Source organism: Callospermophilus lateralis, unplaced genomic scaffold, assembly GCF_048772815.1.
Source record: "Callospermophilus lateralis isolate mCalLat2 unplaced genomic scaffold, mCalLat2.hap1 Scaffold_153, whole genome shotgun sequence".
NCBI lineage: Eukaryota > Metazoa > Chordata > Mammalia > Rodentia > Sciuridae > Callospermophilus > Callospermophilus lateralis.
Window position 1 is genome coordinate 2,473,382 of NW_027512646.1, and position 17,286 is coordinate 2,490,667.

Sequence of the window (17,286 nt, forward strand, 5' to 3'; positions counted from 1 at the left end):
TTTTTTTTTTATTTTTGAAAAATTCTGAAAGAAAGAGATGCACTTACTATTTCACCTGCAAATGAACACATTTCTGAATATCAAAAGCGTAACCCTCAACAGAGACTAAAAGCAGACTGGGGAAAACACTGGGGGGTGGGGAACGTGACACTATATTACCATTTTTAGAATAGAACAAGGTCAATAAGCTACCAATGGAGGGGGCTAGGTAAAGAATAATAAAGACAGTGGAATTAACACAAATGCCTGCTTGGCTGATGAGGTTTTGCTTACATCATTGTTTGATACCTATGTGTATTTATTACTTATTGTAATGTAAAAGTTAGGTCAAAGCAGCTTAAACAACTGCATGATTATTATCTCATAGTTGTGTGAAGTAGAGATCTAGAAGCAGCTGAGCTGGCTGGAGCATTAGTCATCTGCAGCGTTGATTGGGGTGAGAGGTTCCATTTCCAAGATGGCTCACATGCATGGAGGATGGCAGGGGCCCTCTACCTCACCACACAGACCTCTCCATAAGCTGCTGGAGTACCATGTTTTTTTTAAGTATTTGTCAGGTGCCTTCAAAATGCTAGAACATTACCCTTGCAAAATCAATTTGAAACAGTAAACCTCATAGTCACAAAGAACTCAAGAAATTGTAATATATTTCAAAACTAAGCAAGATGGGACATACAATTTTCAAATTATGCTCTCACCTCTTCACTCCAGTATATCAATGAGCACTGAACTAATGGAAATACAAGAACTCTACTCGATAGCTGGAGGGTTGTCAATGGATGTCAAGATACTTCTAACCAACATCAGACCTATGTACAGTATGTCAAAACAAATTGCAAACATGAGAGGTTCCAAACATGATTAGTAGTTTTCCAGCTAGGACCAACACAAAAATCACCCACTAATGCTTGAAAAGCTTAGATTTGAAGTCTTAAAAAAATTTTGTAAATTATTTCAAGTCCATCCTATGTACAAAAGATGGTACTAGCCTATCACTCTGGAGTGTGAATTTTACAATCAACAAATGATTATGGAGTATCTGTTAGAGGTCAGGCACCATATTGACTCTTGAAGAACAAATATTTTCTTCATAGGAAAAATAGGCAATGAACAGGCAAACAAATAAATTAACTAAATAAGACTTGTTCTATGTGACAAAGGGGATAAGCAGAAGGCTGTGACAGACAAGGCTGGGAGGAGAGAAGGGGAATGGGGATAGGATGCCTCTTGGAGATGATATTTAAGCTGAGACATAGAGGAGGCAGCCATCTACAAACCCAGGAAAACAGGTTCGGTCCAGTATTTCAGAGTGGCAAGTGGCAAGGCGTGAAAATGCTCTTCAATATCCTGCATGAGTAAGATGGCAATTTGGCTGAATCAAGGAGCCAAGGAAACAGTCCCTCAAAGTAGAAATCAGAGGCAGGGGCCAACCTGTTCTGGATCAGGCTTTATGCTAAATAGAGTGGAAAACCAGCAAAAGGTTTTCATCAGGCAAGCACCAAGGTCAGATTTAAATTGTAGTTTGTGGCATAATCAATTAGATCTCTCTGTGTGTATGTGTGTGTGTGTGTGTGTGTGTGTGTGTGTGTGTGTGAGAGAGAGAGAGAGAGAGAGAGAGAGAGAGAGAGAGAGAGAGAGAGAGAGAGCTGCTAGGGAGGAAGAACCAGGCAGCCTGATTTGGCCCACATAGGGATTAGACCCTTTCCCTTGTTCATTAGATTAATGCTATTTGCACTGAACTCTGAAATAAATGCAGCTCTTGCTACTGATGGTTAGTTTGTCCTCATTTACTTAAGGTGAAAGGTCTTATCTTTGTGACTCAGACACAAATCCTGCTGATCCTCCTAATTAAAAAGTTTTCAAACAATTGATATATTGGTTATGATGAGCCCAGAAACACCAGATAATCCTTCTGCCATCCATCTATATGCTAGGACTTCACTGCCACCATTCTCATCATTACGGGGGGTATTCTTTAGTCTGATTTTCATGACACCATCTGCCATGTTCTTTTCTCAATTTTTTTTTGTAAGGTGACTGCTCAGTGATTATGAATATCATATTTGAGATCTTTTTATAAATAAATCCCGGACAGTGACTCAAGGGGAAAGAGTCATAAAAATGTATTGACTGACAAGTTCTATGGACCACAGACTTAGGAATGCACTAGAGGTTAGCCTTGTTTTACACCAAAATCAATAATGCAAGTAACAATGGAGGTAAAGTGAATATGTGGTCATCTTAGTTTGCAGCAAATTGACTCATTTTAGTGTCCTTTCTAAGCCTTATAATTTTTTCATCAGTATAACTGGTTATACGCTTGGAAAGAGTGATTCTGAAATGAAACTCTCTCCACTCACCTTACCGCTATCTCTCTGAGACCTTCAAAGCTCTATTTCCTATGAGATAATGCCTCTAATTACTCCAATCACATAATTTATTCACCTTAAGTGAGATCATGTGGGTTTTGGCATGAGACCATTAGAAAACAAGTGTGTATCTTATTTAGTTTTTCATTTACCCTAACCCTCAAATAAATAAATAGTCACAAACAGAGACAAAGAACTTGGGTGCAAAGAGTTGATTTTGAAGAGACTCTCAGGAAGCAGCAGTTAGGGAATGGGGGAGAGGAGAAAAGCAGAAAAATTGCAAGAAAAAACAGCAGCAGGTGCTGGTACTGGGTGTGGTGCTCAATTCAGTTGGGGGTCAGTTCTCAAGGGACTGGGTAGAGTGTACCCAAGATTTTCCTTCTGAAGGACAAGAGGCCTAGACATTTCTTTCTTTTTCCATTGGCTGAAGTTTTCCCCAGGGCATTAACTCCCCCACAGTTCTATGCTGCCCAAAGGTAGCCTTCGACAGTTTCAGAGGCTTTAGGAAAAGCCTTGAAGCAAAAGTACAGACAAGTGGAAGGCACAGAAGATGGGAGGCAGCCATCTTGCCTGGTAACTGTCCATCACAAAGGCAGCTGAAATCAGTGGTAGATGAAGGGCATGTGGCTCAGGGTATAAAAAGCGTCTGCTTTTGGCACAGAAATGATGTTGGTAATAATAACGTTGGAGATACAAACAAGCATTTCTCTTAGTATCACAGAAAGACTGGCTCATCGTCTGATCAGGATCTGAGAACTGTCACAGTGTTAAATGAGCCCTCTGTGAGCATTAGCTGGGACAATACAGAAGATGAAGACAAAGTGCCAAACTCTCAAGGAGCTTACAATCTTATAGGGATTCTCAACAAACCACAGATATAGGAATATATAACTGATGGTTCTGGATACAGAACAAGTAAAGAGGGACATGAAACAGTAAAAGGATTTCATTCTGGAGTCAGAAAGACAGAACTAAAACAAGCCCAGGATCTGCAGTGCCACCCTGGACAAGGTTTGTACTGACCTCATGTCATAAGTTCTTCATATGACGACTGAAAACGTGATGTGTCTGCTGCTTGAGGTCCTGGGAGAATCAAGTGCCTGTAAAGTACTAATGGCAACGTCTGGCCTATAAACAGTAAGTGTTGATTATTTTTGTGAAAGTTAAAAAAGAAATTTCATGGAAGAATGGGATTTAGAGGAGAAAAGGTGGATTCATCTTCATGTCAGACTCTCTTACTTAAATATAAATGTCCCTGAAGTTACATTATCTGAGGAAAAACTATTTATTTTAAGACTGGAAGGCAGGCATTTAATTTTCAAAAATGCAGCACAAAAACTGCAGTGGCTTTGGAGAGACACCAATCTAATTTCAAACCCAAGTATCATGCCACTGCATTACCTTGGGAAAATCTCATGTGGCTCTGTCAATCAGTTTTCTCATCTATAAAATGGGGGTGATGTCACCTAACTCCTAGGGCCACTGTGAAGAGCAAAAGAAAATATTTCAGTAGGGTTCTCAACACATTTTAAAGCCTCACAAGGGTTGCTTATTGCTACTCACTGTTCACTCAGTGGACACTGATTAAGCACCTACCGCATGTAAGGCAATGTAGTAGGTTCAAGGGGAAAAAAAATAAAGACAGATAGGGTCCCAATAGTCAAAAATCTTCCAGGTTAATGTTATTAATACTTTAACAAGTCCAGCCATTTAAAAGGACCCAAACTTGCAAATAATCCTAATATCAAATACTATTATCCTAATATCAAATAGAGGGAGACAGGAAGTAAAGGAGGAAAGAAAGGAGAGAGGAAAGAAAGTAAGCTGGTTATCTCTGCGACAAAGTTCCTGGACATGCAAGATAATGGGCTCTATATAAATTCACGTCTGCTCCAGGATAATCAGAAATCAGCAAAGTGAACTGAATTCAGAGAAGGTACAGGGACCAAGAATATATAAGCCCAACCTGCCCTGGCATTGGAACAATAACAATGCTGCTCTCTCTCAAATTTTTAATCCAAGTACAAACAGCATGAAATATCTATCGTCGACTGCCTCAAAAGGAAATAATGTCATAAATTTGGTGCTGGAAGAGAAGAAAAATGAATTCTTACTACATTGTTCCTAAGATATTGCCTTGCCAGAACAGAATTGGGGTACAATCAGCAGATAAATCTGAGCTAGCACCCCAATTTTCTTGCAATTAAGAATGACTCTCAGGATAAGCATGTTCTTGACAGTTATACACTCTCCTTGGGGCCCTTCCTTCCTTACATCTGCAGAAACAAACACTTGACAGTTCATAAATCACTTTAATGTCCATTATCTCACAATTTTCATAATAACCTGGAAACCCAAATCTGGTCCTGTTTCCAGGGCATTTTCCATACTTGTGTGTAGACTCTAAAGAAAAGGAAGATGAAATCTGCAGAAATGGAAAGCCCTGATGACAGAAAGCAATTTGTCCTCAGAGACCTTTCGGGCCTCTCTGAAAGCATAATTCCCAGCTAAAGAAGTGGTGGCTCTCACTCTGCACCTTCCTTCCAGGCAGTCAGATGTGAAATCCTTTATGAGCGTGGAGCCTGCTCCATGAACAGCATCATTAGAGTCAAGACAGTAAAATTCATTTGAAACTAATTGGTGAGTAATGAAGTTGCTAAGGTTTATGAGCCTTGCACTAACACTCATACAGAGGTACAGTGTCAACAATAAAAGTGTAACCACTGACAAAACTTGCCTTCTGTGGAGGAAAACAAAAAACAAAAAGCAGGGCTTTTCCTTAGCCTGGAGGCAAACACAGCATTAGACAATTTCAGAAGTGACAAGTTCACTTTCTCTTACTTGGTCTTCCTAGAAAGAACAGCTTTACCCTTAGAAATAAGCTTTGAAGACTGGATAATGGGACAAAGCAGGGGGATGTGTATACATCTCCTCCAGTTAAGTCTCAAGCCTCGACAGAAGTAAGTGTGTCTATATAACCATCCAGCCTCAAAAGCAGCCGTGGTCAGAGGTAAAAGTTCCTTTCCTCATTCAACTATCTGCTACCACAGGGGGATGCCAGAAGGGAAGGAGATTTTGAGCAAAAAAAGGAACTACCTTCAGGGGGCTTATAAAAATACACTAACCTCCTTTGTACATCCTGTTATGGTTTAGATATTAGAAGTCGCCCAAAAGCCAGTGTGTGAGACAACGCAAGAAAGTTGAAAGATGCAATGACTGGATTATAAAAGGTAAGACCTAATCAGTGCACTAATCCCCTGATAGGGATTACCTTGGTGGGAATTGAGGGCAGGTAGGGTAGGCTGGAGATGGTGGGTCCCTGGGGGCATGCCTTTAGGGTTTATGTTCTGTCCTTGTTGAGTAAACATAGTGCAGGCTCTCTCTCTCTCTCTCTCTCTCTCTCTCTCTCTCTCTCTCTCTCTCCCCCCCTCCCCCTTCCCTTCCTGGGTACCATGTTCCCAGCTGTTTTCCTCAGTCACACACTTCTGCCTTGATGTTCTGCCTCTCTTTATGCCCCGAGGATTGGAACCAGTTGTTTATGGACTGAGACTTCTGAAACTGTGAGCCCCCAATAAACTTTTCCTCATCTAAAATTGTTCTTGTGAGGTCTTTAGGTCACAGTAGCAAAAAAAAAAAAAAAAAAAAAAAAAGCTGATTAAAACACACTCACCCCCAGATAGCTGAGTAAATGAATTCCTTGAGTCCTGAGGAAAATCTATTACCAAATATTTACTTTTGTTTGTGCTTAGTAGGTATTGAGTTGTTTGCCTTAAGAGTATCGACTAAGGAAACCAAATGTTTCTGAGAATTCGTCCTAGGCAGTTGTAGCAAGCTCTGGAATCCCCACTGAGGAGGAGCTGGTCTGCAGGCTGTCTCTTGAGTCATGCAATCTAACACCAGCCACACACAGCTATTTAGCACTGAAACGTTGCCAGTCCCACTGACCCTTGGTAAGTATGAAAATCACACCAGATTTTGAAGTCTTGGCATAAAAATAATGCAAAATATCACCATGACTACTTCTATGTTGATTATATGTTAAAATAGTAATAGTTTGAATAGAATGGTATAGCTAAAATAGATGACTGAATATATTATTAAAACTAATCCCACCTCTTTATACTTTTAAAAAATGTTTCAACTGGAAAAGATCCAAATTACAATTGTAGTTTACATGTAGGTAAAGCCTTATATTTCTATAGGAGTTGATGCTCTGTTGGGCATATACTTATTCCCCCTCAAACACTATTAAGCCATTTAGATGAGTTTAAAAGAAAGATGGTATAAATGTCATGTTATAATTCCCTTGTATTCAAGTAAGTTGGAAATTGTTTACCTGCTCTCTGATGTGTTTTGAAGGTAGAATACAAAACAATATGTTTGTTTGCCTGGCTGTTTTCAGCAATTTGATCTTTCATTGGCTGCAGTAGGTACAATATCTGTTTAACGAATCTAGGGAGACAGCATTGCATGATGGGATAGGTAGATGTTTAACTGCAACATTTCAGGAGAATACTCAGAGTTCAGCTCTTAAATGTGATGCTGATGAATCTAAGATTAAGCATTCCACCCCCATCCAGACACACTTTGCTTAGCTTTTTTATTTATTTATTGGACCAGGGATGCACTATCAACCTAGATTTGCTTTCTTGCAAATGTTCATTCTTGGTTACAATAGGGTCAGTGAAATAATGGTACTGTGCATTTATAAAATCCATTATTATTACCACCTTTACATATAAAGAAAAACGTAATTTTCCTTGGTATAAAAAGAGTTTTTAAAATGTGTTACAAGTCACACAAAGCCCAACTGTTAGAAAAGGTGTTGTATCTGTTCCCTCATTTGTTTCAAAAAAAAAAACACATTCTCAAGCTATGAAACATTTAGATTTGGGCCACTTAAATCTTACCTTCTTAGGAGATTTAGAAGATCATATAGAAAAGCATTCACTTATGTGCTATGGCTTCATATTGTTTTTCAAAAACTCACTATTAAGAAACTCAGTACACTAAATTCTTGCATTATTTTGATCCTTCAAATTGCCAACAGGCAGTGGCTATACTTGTGTAAAGGAAAAACTAGAGTCCAGAGACCCAGACCAAAAGCTGACTCTGCACTGCCATCTCTGTGGAACTGGAACGGGACAGTTCATTTCCCTCTCTGGTTCTCAGGGTGCCCCAATGTAACAGCATAGTCCAATCCTATAATGAAAGCACTCTAGCTGATCACCTTGAAGAGCCACGTCCAACATTAACTTCTCTTAATCCACTTTCCCCTTATTTCTCTTCCAGTGCAATCGAGGTGATGCCTCATGAATTTGGCTGACCTTCATTTTCAACAGCTGTGCCAGGCAGCTTTGGAGCCATCTCCCGTCTCCAGTGGCTTTTGCACCTGCAGACTGGCCGGCTTGAGATCCTGTTTTCTGCCTGCCTTGGCAGCGGGCTGGAAGTGAGAGCTGTTGCCTACAGTTTTCTCTGAGCCTCCTGTCTCTGGTGACAGGGCCAGAAGATATCTAAGGGGCTTGTCAAAAGTTAAGACTGTCTCTTTCTGCTCATAGCTCTGGGAATTGTCTTGGCTAGGCCTAGCTGAAGATCTGCCTTCTGGAGTGAAGGTTGACCTTTTATAAATACTGACCTACAAGAAAGATAGAGAAAAGTGGTCCCACTCTAACTTCCCAACCTTAATGGATCAATAGAATCTGGACAGGAGGGCTAGAATAATCATACAAAAGGTAACAGTGAGCACGTACTGCAGACTAGAAACTGTTAAGGACTATATGTGGATTTCTAATTTAATCTTTAAAACAAACCTATATCATAGGTATTACTATCATTTCCATTTTACAGATATGAAAGTGGAGGTTTAGAGGAATATTATAACTTCCCCACAGATTCATAGCTATTTAAGTGACAGAAGTAGGATTTAGAGATAATGTAGATTTGCTTGATGCTCGACTTTATATATAGGCCTACTTTACTATTAGGATTCTATTCCCCCTCAGAATGGATTTTTGGAAATCACTTTGCTGCAGAAAATGTTGGGTATGCTTGACTTGATCGTTTCTTCTGCCTGAGATGCCTAAAATACCTGTACAGTTGGGCATTACTTCAAGTCCATTGTGAAAGCTAGATATCACCATTCATTTCTGAGATTCCTTCTAGTTTTGTGGCAGGGTGGCAGGGTGGCAGGGCGGTGGGGGGGGGGGTGGCATACAGAAACCTCACCAGGAAGCAGACAATTCACAAATTTCTACACTTCAACCTTCAGTGCCAGTAGGCATCAGAAAGTAGTGCTTCCCTAAGTGTGCCCCTGAAAATCTCCTTGGAAGACAGAGAGAAACCTAGGACATTTCTGTGTTTATGCTCATCTGCCTATTTTTATTCTCTGAATGCATTTGATAGTTGCTCCTCCTTCCAAAGGTAATTCAGATCATGCTACAGCCCCATGGACCATAAATCATTCTGAAACAGAACTCTTTCTGAGGCATGCCAATGTTTACTCAGGGGACCAACCTTGAAAAATTACCCACCAATTGTGTATTTCAGTAGTCTACTCCACACAGAGAACAACTTCACATAGAGAACAACCTTCAGCATTCACCCATTTTTTTTAGCACCATATTCTGCTCAGCTTTCCAGAACTACCTTTGGAATCTCATCTTTCAGGAAGAAACCTGTACTTAGTAGAAGAAATAATAAGAAATCATGCTCAACAGCAGCTCTGCTAAGGAGAAAGCATGAAGATTATTAAACCTCCAACCCTCAAGATATGATTGCTTGACATGTGCCAAGTTCACCAGAACCTTACTGCATTTCTCAGATCCAGGACCCATCTCTGAGCCTTATCCTAAGCTGGCACTGACTTATCAGGTGGCGTCTGCCAACAGCCTGTGGCTCATATTTAAAAATGATATGATTGAGGGCTTCTATGACAGCTTTCCCCAATCAACTGCGATTTCACCACACCTAAGACCCTCTAGATCTGGACCCTCACTTAGAGAGACAGTAGAAGAACTGGTTATTGACAAATAATAATAAATACTTTATGTTTACTTGCTGCAGGCCAGACATCATATATATATATATATAAAATCTCCATTCTGCTGACAACATAAGGAAGTAGGTATGATAACTTCCATTGCTTGAGCTGAGTGAATTAAAAATTAGATGATGTATGCAAGGTCATACATTCAGTGCCCAATGGAGCATCATTTGAATGGAAGTCTCCCTGATTCCATATAATTCTGCTATATAGTTACTACCTCCAAATAGAAGGTAGGAAACTTGGTCCAAGTTCTAGAACTGACAGCTGGGAAATCTTAAGCAACCCTACTTAATTCACTCTGGGTCTTAATTGGTTCAGCTAAAGAATGGAAATAATGCTATCAAGTTTTAGTTTAGGATGCAGTTCTGCGAATTAAATTGCCTGAGTAGAAAATACATCCTTACAAGCTGGGCTACCTTGAAGAATTCAATTAGCTTTGTCTCTAAAATGGGAATAACAGGAGTATCTACGCTAGCAGATGTTGAAAGAACTAAGCAAGACAAAAGAGGTGGAGTATTTGGCTTTAGCATATGGTAAACATTCTTCATCATCACCACCACCACCATCTTATCATTATAAGAATTTTTTTTCCTATCTTACTTCACAAGATGTTTTTGAGAATGGAATAAGAACATGTAAAAATATGTTAAAAACAACAAAGATCTATACAAATATAAGGAAATTACACACACACACACAGACACACACACACACACACACACACACACACACACACACTCCATGCATGGAACTTATAATAAGGACTTGGGCTGGGGCTGGGCTCAGTGGTAGAGCGCTTGCCTAGCCTGTGCGAGGCCCTGCGTTTGATTCACAGCACTACATATAAATAAATAAAATAAAGGTCTATTTTCAACTAAATAAATATTTTTTAAAAAAGGAATTTATAATAAGGATTTAATTGTAATTATGAGAAAGCTCTAGGCTCCTTACTTAAACTTCAGGAGTCTGTAATCTAATCTATTCCAGAATAAACAATACAAAATTCTTCTACTCTGTGCTTACGTATGAGTGAAAGAGAACAACTGGGTGACAACTTGAAAACTGTCTATGTTTTCTTGTCCCCCCCCCCGGCTTATATTTTTATTTTTTAATGTATGCATAGTTCTTGTACATATTTCTGGATTGTTAAATGATATTTTGGTACATGTATACAAAATGGAATCCAACCCCATTTTTCCTTTTCTTATTTGTTCTAAAATTAGTAATACATGAGAATAGAATGTATTTTGGTACAGCATACATGGGTGGAGTATAATTCTTAATTCTTCTGGTTGTACATGGTGTGGAATCCCACAGTTGTATGATTATATATGCACACAGGGTAATAATGCCTAATTGATTCTACTGTCCTTCCTAACCCCATACACCCTCCCCTCTACATAAAGTAACTCTATTCTTCCCTGCCCCCCTCTTACTGTGAATTAGCATCTGCATGGCAGGGAAAATGTTTGGCCTTTGCTTTGGGGGGATTGGCTTATTTTTCTTAGCATGATATTCACCAGCTCCATTCATTTATCAGTAAATGTCCTAATTTCATTCTTCTTTAATGCTGAGTAATATTCCATCATATATATATGCATATATCATTTTATTTATTCATTCATCTGCTGAAGAGCATCTAGATTTGTTCCAGAATTTAGCTGTTGTGAATTTAGCTGCTATGAACATCAATGTGGCTATATCCCTGTAATATGCTGATTTTAAGTCCTTTGGATATAAACTGAGGAATAGGATAGCTGAGTCAAAGGGTGGTTCCATTCCAAGTTTTTGAGGAATGTCAATACTGCTTTCCATATGGTTGTAACAATTTGCGTTCCCACCAGCAATGTGTGAGTGAACCTCTTTCCCCACGTCCTCATCAACATTTATTGTTGTTTGTATTCTTGATGATTGCCATTCTGACTGGGGTGAGATGAAATATTAGAATAGTTTTGATTTGCATTTCGCTAATCACTAAAGATGTTGAACATTTTTTCATGTATTTGTTGATTGATTGTATTTTTTCTTCTGTGTAGTGTCTATTCAGTTCCTTGGCCCATTTATTGGCTGGGTTATTGTTTTTTTGGTGCTAAGTTCTTTTGAGGTCTTTTATTTTTTTTTTGAAAGCAAAATAATTATGTTTTATTGAAAATTCAGAAGCATTACAGTACTTTAAGACAGACTTTTTCATATTCTTTTACAAAGAAAAATAAAACAATTGACTCGAGCACAATGATATTCATTTCTAAAACTAACAAAATCCTTTTGAAAAACAAAAATCCACAGCTTGATTTATTTACGTCAGAAGCATGTCTTTTCCTATTTGTTGCCTAGAAAACTCAAATGCACAATTTTTTTAGAGTGATATTTCCAATATATCATCTTTCAGGATCCAATTTAAATGGTAGATTATATGTTTATCTAGTTCATGTAAGTTACTGCTGTGTGTTTGTACATGTGGGTGCACACATTCCAGCAGGAATTAGCCTATTTTAACATAAACTTTAAAGAATCAGAGTGATCCATCATTTCACTTATGAGAGGACAACAAATACCATGTCTAGTCATTTCTTAAGCAGATATTCTGATCTCCTAGGCCAAAAACCAACCAGTTTCAGAATGATATGAGACCTAGAAGTAAATGTTAGTGGTATGTTTTAGACTAACCATAATTCTATAAAGTATTAACTATTACAGTCTGTAATTTAAGAAGTATCCAATCTTTTAGATCAGCTTCTCAAATTATAGTATGAAGAGGGAGCCAAAAAGACCAAAATAAATCAACTTTTTAAAATTAATGTTTATTTTTATAGCAAATTATCTTATGTCTCAACATTCATTGAAATACTAGTATTATTTAAATAATTTTATTTAATATGTACATCAACTCTACTCTGTATTTTCTCCCTTTTAAATGAAAAATAAGAGATAAATAAATGGAATTTGGGTACCTATTGTCAACAACTGCATTACTCAGATGCTGCATTGACATCTGTGGTGAAGAAATAGACAGGTAAGTTACAGCAAGATCTGTGTTTTTTCACCACTAGAAATGGCATAATATAGAACTTTAATATTTTATAGTACTTTGAAGTTTAACAGCTTCTATGTAACTATTAAGCAAATATTGAGGGAAATCAAATCCCATTAGAAAATTTATAACACATGCAGTGTATAATCCTCTTGTAAAAATTTAAGTGCATTTTCTACACAAGAGGCAGAGATCATTTTAATAAAGAAGAATTAAGGACAGAATTAAAATGTAATGTGGCATTTGCTAATACAACACTTATTTTCATTTGGTAACATCATCTGAAGTAATCTTCAACCAACAAAAACTCTTACTAATTGTAAAGAAATCTGGCCATGAGGGATAAATTTCCTCTGACAAAATGTTTGGGAAGCAGTGCTTTAACAACAAGTTGACTCTGATCCTAATAAAACTTTAGGTGTAAGGGAGCAGAGATAACTTGGTAAAAACAGAGCTTCACCAGAGGTAAATAAAGGTTTTCTTCCCTGCCCCACCCATTCAGCAGAGATTACTCTCAGACAAGACAACTTTCAGAAAAAAATTTTCACTGTGTAGTAGATTGATGCTGTCATTTCAACCATATCATGATGGACCAAAAAAACAGTAGACACAAAATTCCACAGGTACAACCACTCTCAATTCTCCCAGCTCCCAAAGTAAAACCAACAGCTGATACAATCAAAGTATTTTCTCCAAGAATCTTTAGAAAATGTTATGACTCATAAACACTAAATTTCAGAAAAAATATTTCCAATGATAAATATGTATTTCACTGTAGAATCACTGACACTGAACTAATGCATATTCATGAGCATTCTGTGCATCCTAATCTTTCACCAAAGACAGCTTCGTAAGGAATGATTTTTAAGTAATACCAACACAATGTTTAAAAGAAAAAAGAAAAAAAAAACTTCACATAATGCGTGTACCCCACTTTCAAAAAAAACTGCCATAAAATCTGTAATGATTATGTAGTAATATTATTATCAAATACGCTTAAATAAGAGTGCACTGAAACATTGAATTTAGTGTATCTTAAAAATTAAAACCATTTTCTCCCCGTTTAGCCCTTCTTCCTTTCTAAATTTCAACTTTTTCTTTTAGAATCTTGATAATTTAGTGACTTTCAAATTGGATGTTGAGTCAGCATTATCACTGCATATGAAAGCCTAGTTGACAATATGCTCAAGATGTGTTGATGCTAAATGTAAAATTTATTTTTATGATCAACTATTCAACATTTCATTATATTTTATTAATTCCATAAGGAAATAAATAGGTGAAAGTACAAAAATAAAATTTCACACAGACTATAAATACATTGTGAAGACAGCTGACAAAAAAACTAAAGCTATTTTCCATTAAGCAATGATTTTTTATTCATTTTACAACTTATAAATTTTTTAAACATCTAATTTATTCTTAGATTCAAGATTTATAACATTAGTTTCAATGAAGATTACTTTTACTTTTCCATATTCTCTTAGTATGAAAAAAGACTCAATGTAACATATTTAATACAAAAGTATTACAAAAACTATTATTGGCAATACTTAATGTAAATGTTTTTAAGAAGTTTTGATTCTTATGAATCTGTAGCAAAATAAAGCTTCTGATATATTTTTAGGATCATATTGATGATCAGTGAATGACATAAGCAAAAAATACCTATGTAAACATTTATATACAAAAATAGAGAATATATTCTCTACAGTGAGTTTAATGGCATCTTGCAGCATTATCCATTAGACTACCACCAGGCCAATTAAAATGTTCCATGTTTTAAAGTTTGAATTTTTTAAGTCAGAAGAAATTCTTTTCCTTATGCTTTAAACTTAATAATTTTCATCTTCCCCATCAAATGAGATTATTTGTTCTGGTTATTAAGTGTGCTTGAAGAATTTGGAAGAATAGAAGATATTTCTCCGGAAGATACATGGACTGTCTCAATATTTAGTTAACAGATTATTATTGTTTGAATTTTTCCTATCCATGCATTTTTTAAAAATATTTTTTTAGTTTTTATAGTTGGACACAATACTTCTTTATTTATTTATTTATTTTTATGTGGTGCTGAAGATTGAACCCAGCGCCTCACACATGCTAGGCGAGTGCTCTACAGCCCCAGCCCCCTATCCATGCATTTTATGGTTCTTTTATTCTGCCCATTCAGATCAATGAAAGACTGGAAGAAGGAAAGCCATAAGGCTGAAAAAATCCACAAGTCCTATATTTCGTCAGTATCTATTTTCTGCTATTAAGGAAGATAGTGCCTATGAAACTGAGGGAAGAGAAGGAACATAAGGAGAGCTCCAGCCACAAACACTGCAGCACGGCCCATTCTAGTCCACCATGTCATAGCAGCAATGGTCTCAATTCTGTATTAAAAAACAATTGCTTCTTTCCCTTGCTGAGGTATGAAGCCACAGTGCTTGGTTCTTAGTTTCCTGATTTTCTGTTCAGGTGATGTATACTATTCAAAGATCGTATACACACTTTCAAAATATAAAAATATAATTAAATAGACTCAACAATAAAATTAAACTGAAGATAATTTATTCTTGGATATGATGTGAAAAATAACATCCCTGGCCTTGTAGTCAAGAAATCAGGTTCTCTTTTTCTCAAGCCCAAGCGGCCTTGACCAAGTTGCTTAACTTTTCTGAGTCTTCACTTACAACTTACAAGGAGTTGTACTGGGTAACCTTTAAAGTCCCTTCCAAATCTGACTGAAACACTAGATCAGAATCTTGCTAAGTACCTCCTGCCTGATATGAAGATCACCTACTATACAGTACAGTGTAAAAATAATTCTGTTTGAGGGATTTTTCTGATGCTTATATCATGGGAAGTGTATTTCCCAATGGATGGGCTAAGCATAAGTAAGCATTTGGCTAAATACCTAATAAAAACAATCCAGATTTTCTTACGTTATACAAAAAGCTTACTCTGATATTCACTGGGATGGTCTAGAGAGAGACTTTTGTTATGTATGTCCTGATTTAATTCGCAAACTGTTGAAGTCCTATATCTCCTCAACTTGGTGGCAAAAAGGTAACATGGGGGTAAGAGAGAAATCTTGATTAAAATGTTTCATACAGAAATTATAAATAATTTAGAAATATTTTTATTCTTTAATTTTTTTATATTTTAATTTTTTCAATTGTCCAAAGTAATTTAAACATTATTATATTATTTAAAGCATGTCATAGTTCACCATTACTGGTAAAGTATTGTATTTTTCTGCCAAAATATTAACACTGTGCCAAAAATGGGGAGAGGACGATCTATTTTTGAGTATATGGTGATGTGTATTTTACTGTTCTTATTTTAATTGCTTTCAAAACTGAGACAAAATATAAGAATCTGAACTCTGCTTCTATTATTTCAAACCAGATGCTAAGCCTGTTGAATTCAAATTCAGAGAGGGATTTTGTGGAGTACCAGCTACATCTCTGGCAGTTGGATAAATAATTTCTTCAACAGTTACATATGTACCTAATAAGAAGCCAACAACTCCAGTGAATGCTATAGAAATATTTTTCAGGATCATCCATATATTGTAATGTTCCTTAGAAAATGTAAGAATTTCAACCAAAGGTGGTAGAATCAGGGCCAATGTGCTGCTGCTCACAGCTCCAACAAAGGAAATTACGATGTCTAAACGAGGAATAAGAATTGCTCCAGCACAAGTAATACTAACCAAGAAGGATCTTATCTCAAATTCACAAATTTGCTTCCATTTAGCATGAAATTTGAATGTGACTCCAGGGATAATGATTTCTGCTGGAACATAGAACTGAATTGAATATGTCACAAAGATGCCAAAGGAATACAGAATTTTCACTGACTGATATAACCATACATCCTGGGGAAGATTCAAAGTTATGCTGCCTTTGATTTCATCACGAAAGCACATATATCCTAAAGTAGCCAAAGTCACATACAAAGCTGTAACGATCCCCATGCCAATATTCAGAGCTTGAGGGAAGCGTTTTGAGTCTTTCATTTGGTTTTCCAGTGGAAGGAACACTCCTATGCCTTCGAAAGCAAATACAGCAGTACCAAAAAAAAGCGGGTATTTTTCCCAACCAGCCACTATTGGAAGATTGTGGGGATCTGGCATGTTCCTAACAATGTACTGGTAAATTATCACAAGACTGACAGCCATGGAAATGTTTGCAAGGAATGAAAGTACAAATAGATTCTTTAGCTCACTAATGAAGACCAAAAGTATTATAAATGGAAGAAAGCAAAGCATGTATATCCTTAGGTCAATACTTCTTCTTTCACATGGATTTGACGAATTGGTACTATTCAAAACAAATACTTTACTGTCCAAGAATCCTTCATGAACCTAGAGCAAGATTCAGGTAAACATTTGAGTCCTTTGGTGCCCTCTAGAGACAGAGATGGGCTAATAGGATTTCCTATGGTCTCACATGTTTACCAAAATGTAAAACATTGTTTCACATTTTCAGCTAAAAAGACAATATAAACACTGCAGAATCCCAGCTGTGTTATCACCCAAAAAAAGTCAACCATACTCCGTCCCCATGCTGCTTGCTTCTGAAGACAACTCCAAGGACTCACTTCCATAGCGAAACTCACAGTGTCACTATAACCTAATGTTGACTTTTTAAACCAATATGTGCATACAGTGAACAGAAATAATTCCTATAAACACAAGGCTGATTGGTCCAAGCACTATTCCTGCATTTTTTATTGCCAATGGAAGTCCTAAAAGGCCAGTTCCAATATTTCCTTTAAGAAGATGCATAAGAGTTTGTAAAAATAAAATGCCCTCTTGACCTTCAAGCTGGTAATGCTTCTGAACAGGC

The 17,286-nt window shown here is 36.9% G+C and overlaps 1 protein-coding gene across 1 annotated transcript; it reads right to left on the bottom strand.

Moving 5' to 3' along the window:
- Window positions 1-15,827: 15,827 nt before the first annotated feature.
- LOC143386381 (neutral amino acid uniporter 4-like) lies at window positions 15,828-17,044 on the bottom strand. Its single transcript, XM_076841516.2, has 2 exons — window positions 16,912-17,044; window positions 15,828-16,804 (listed from the first exon to the last, which is right to left on the bottom strand). Exons 1-2 carry the CDS (start codon window positions 17,042-17,044, stop codon window positions 15,828-15,830), a joined length of 1,110 nt encoding a protein of 369 aa, XP_076697631.2.
- Window positions 17,045-17,286: the final 242 nt, after the last annotated feature.

What these genes read in the sequence shown, in the direction of transcription:
- LOC143386381 (XM_076841516.2), bottom strand. Translation starts at nt 17,044, where the DNA reads ATGGAAGTGAGTCCTTGGAGTTGTCTTCAGAAGCAAGCAGCATGGGGA. An exon ending in TTTAGCTGAAAATGTGAAAC is followed by an intron (nt 16,805 to 16,911) that starts AATGTTTTACAT and finishes GAATCTTGCTCT; the next exon opens with AGGTTCATGAAGGATTCTTG.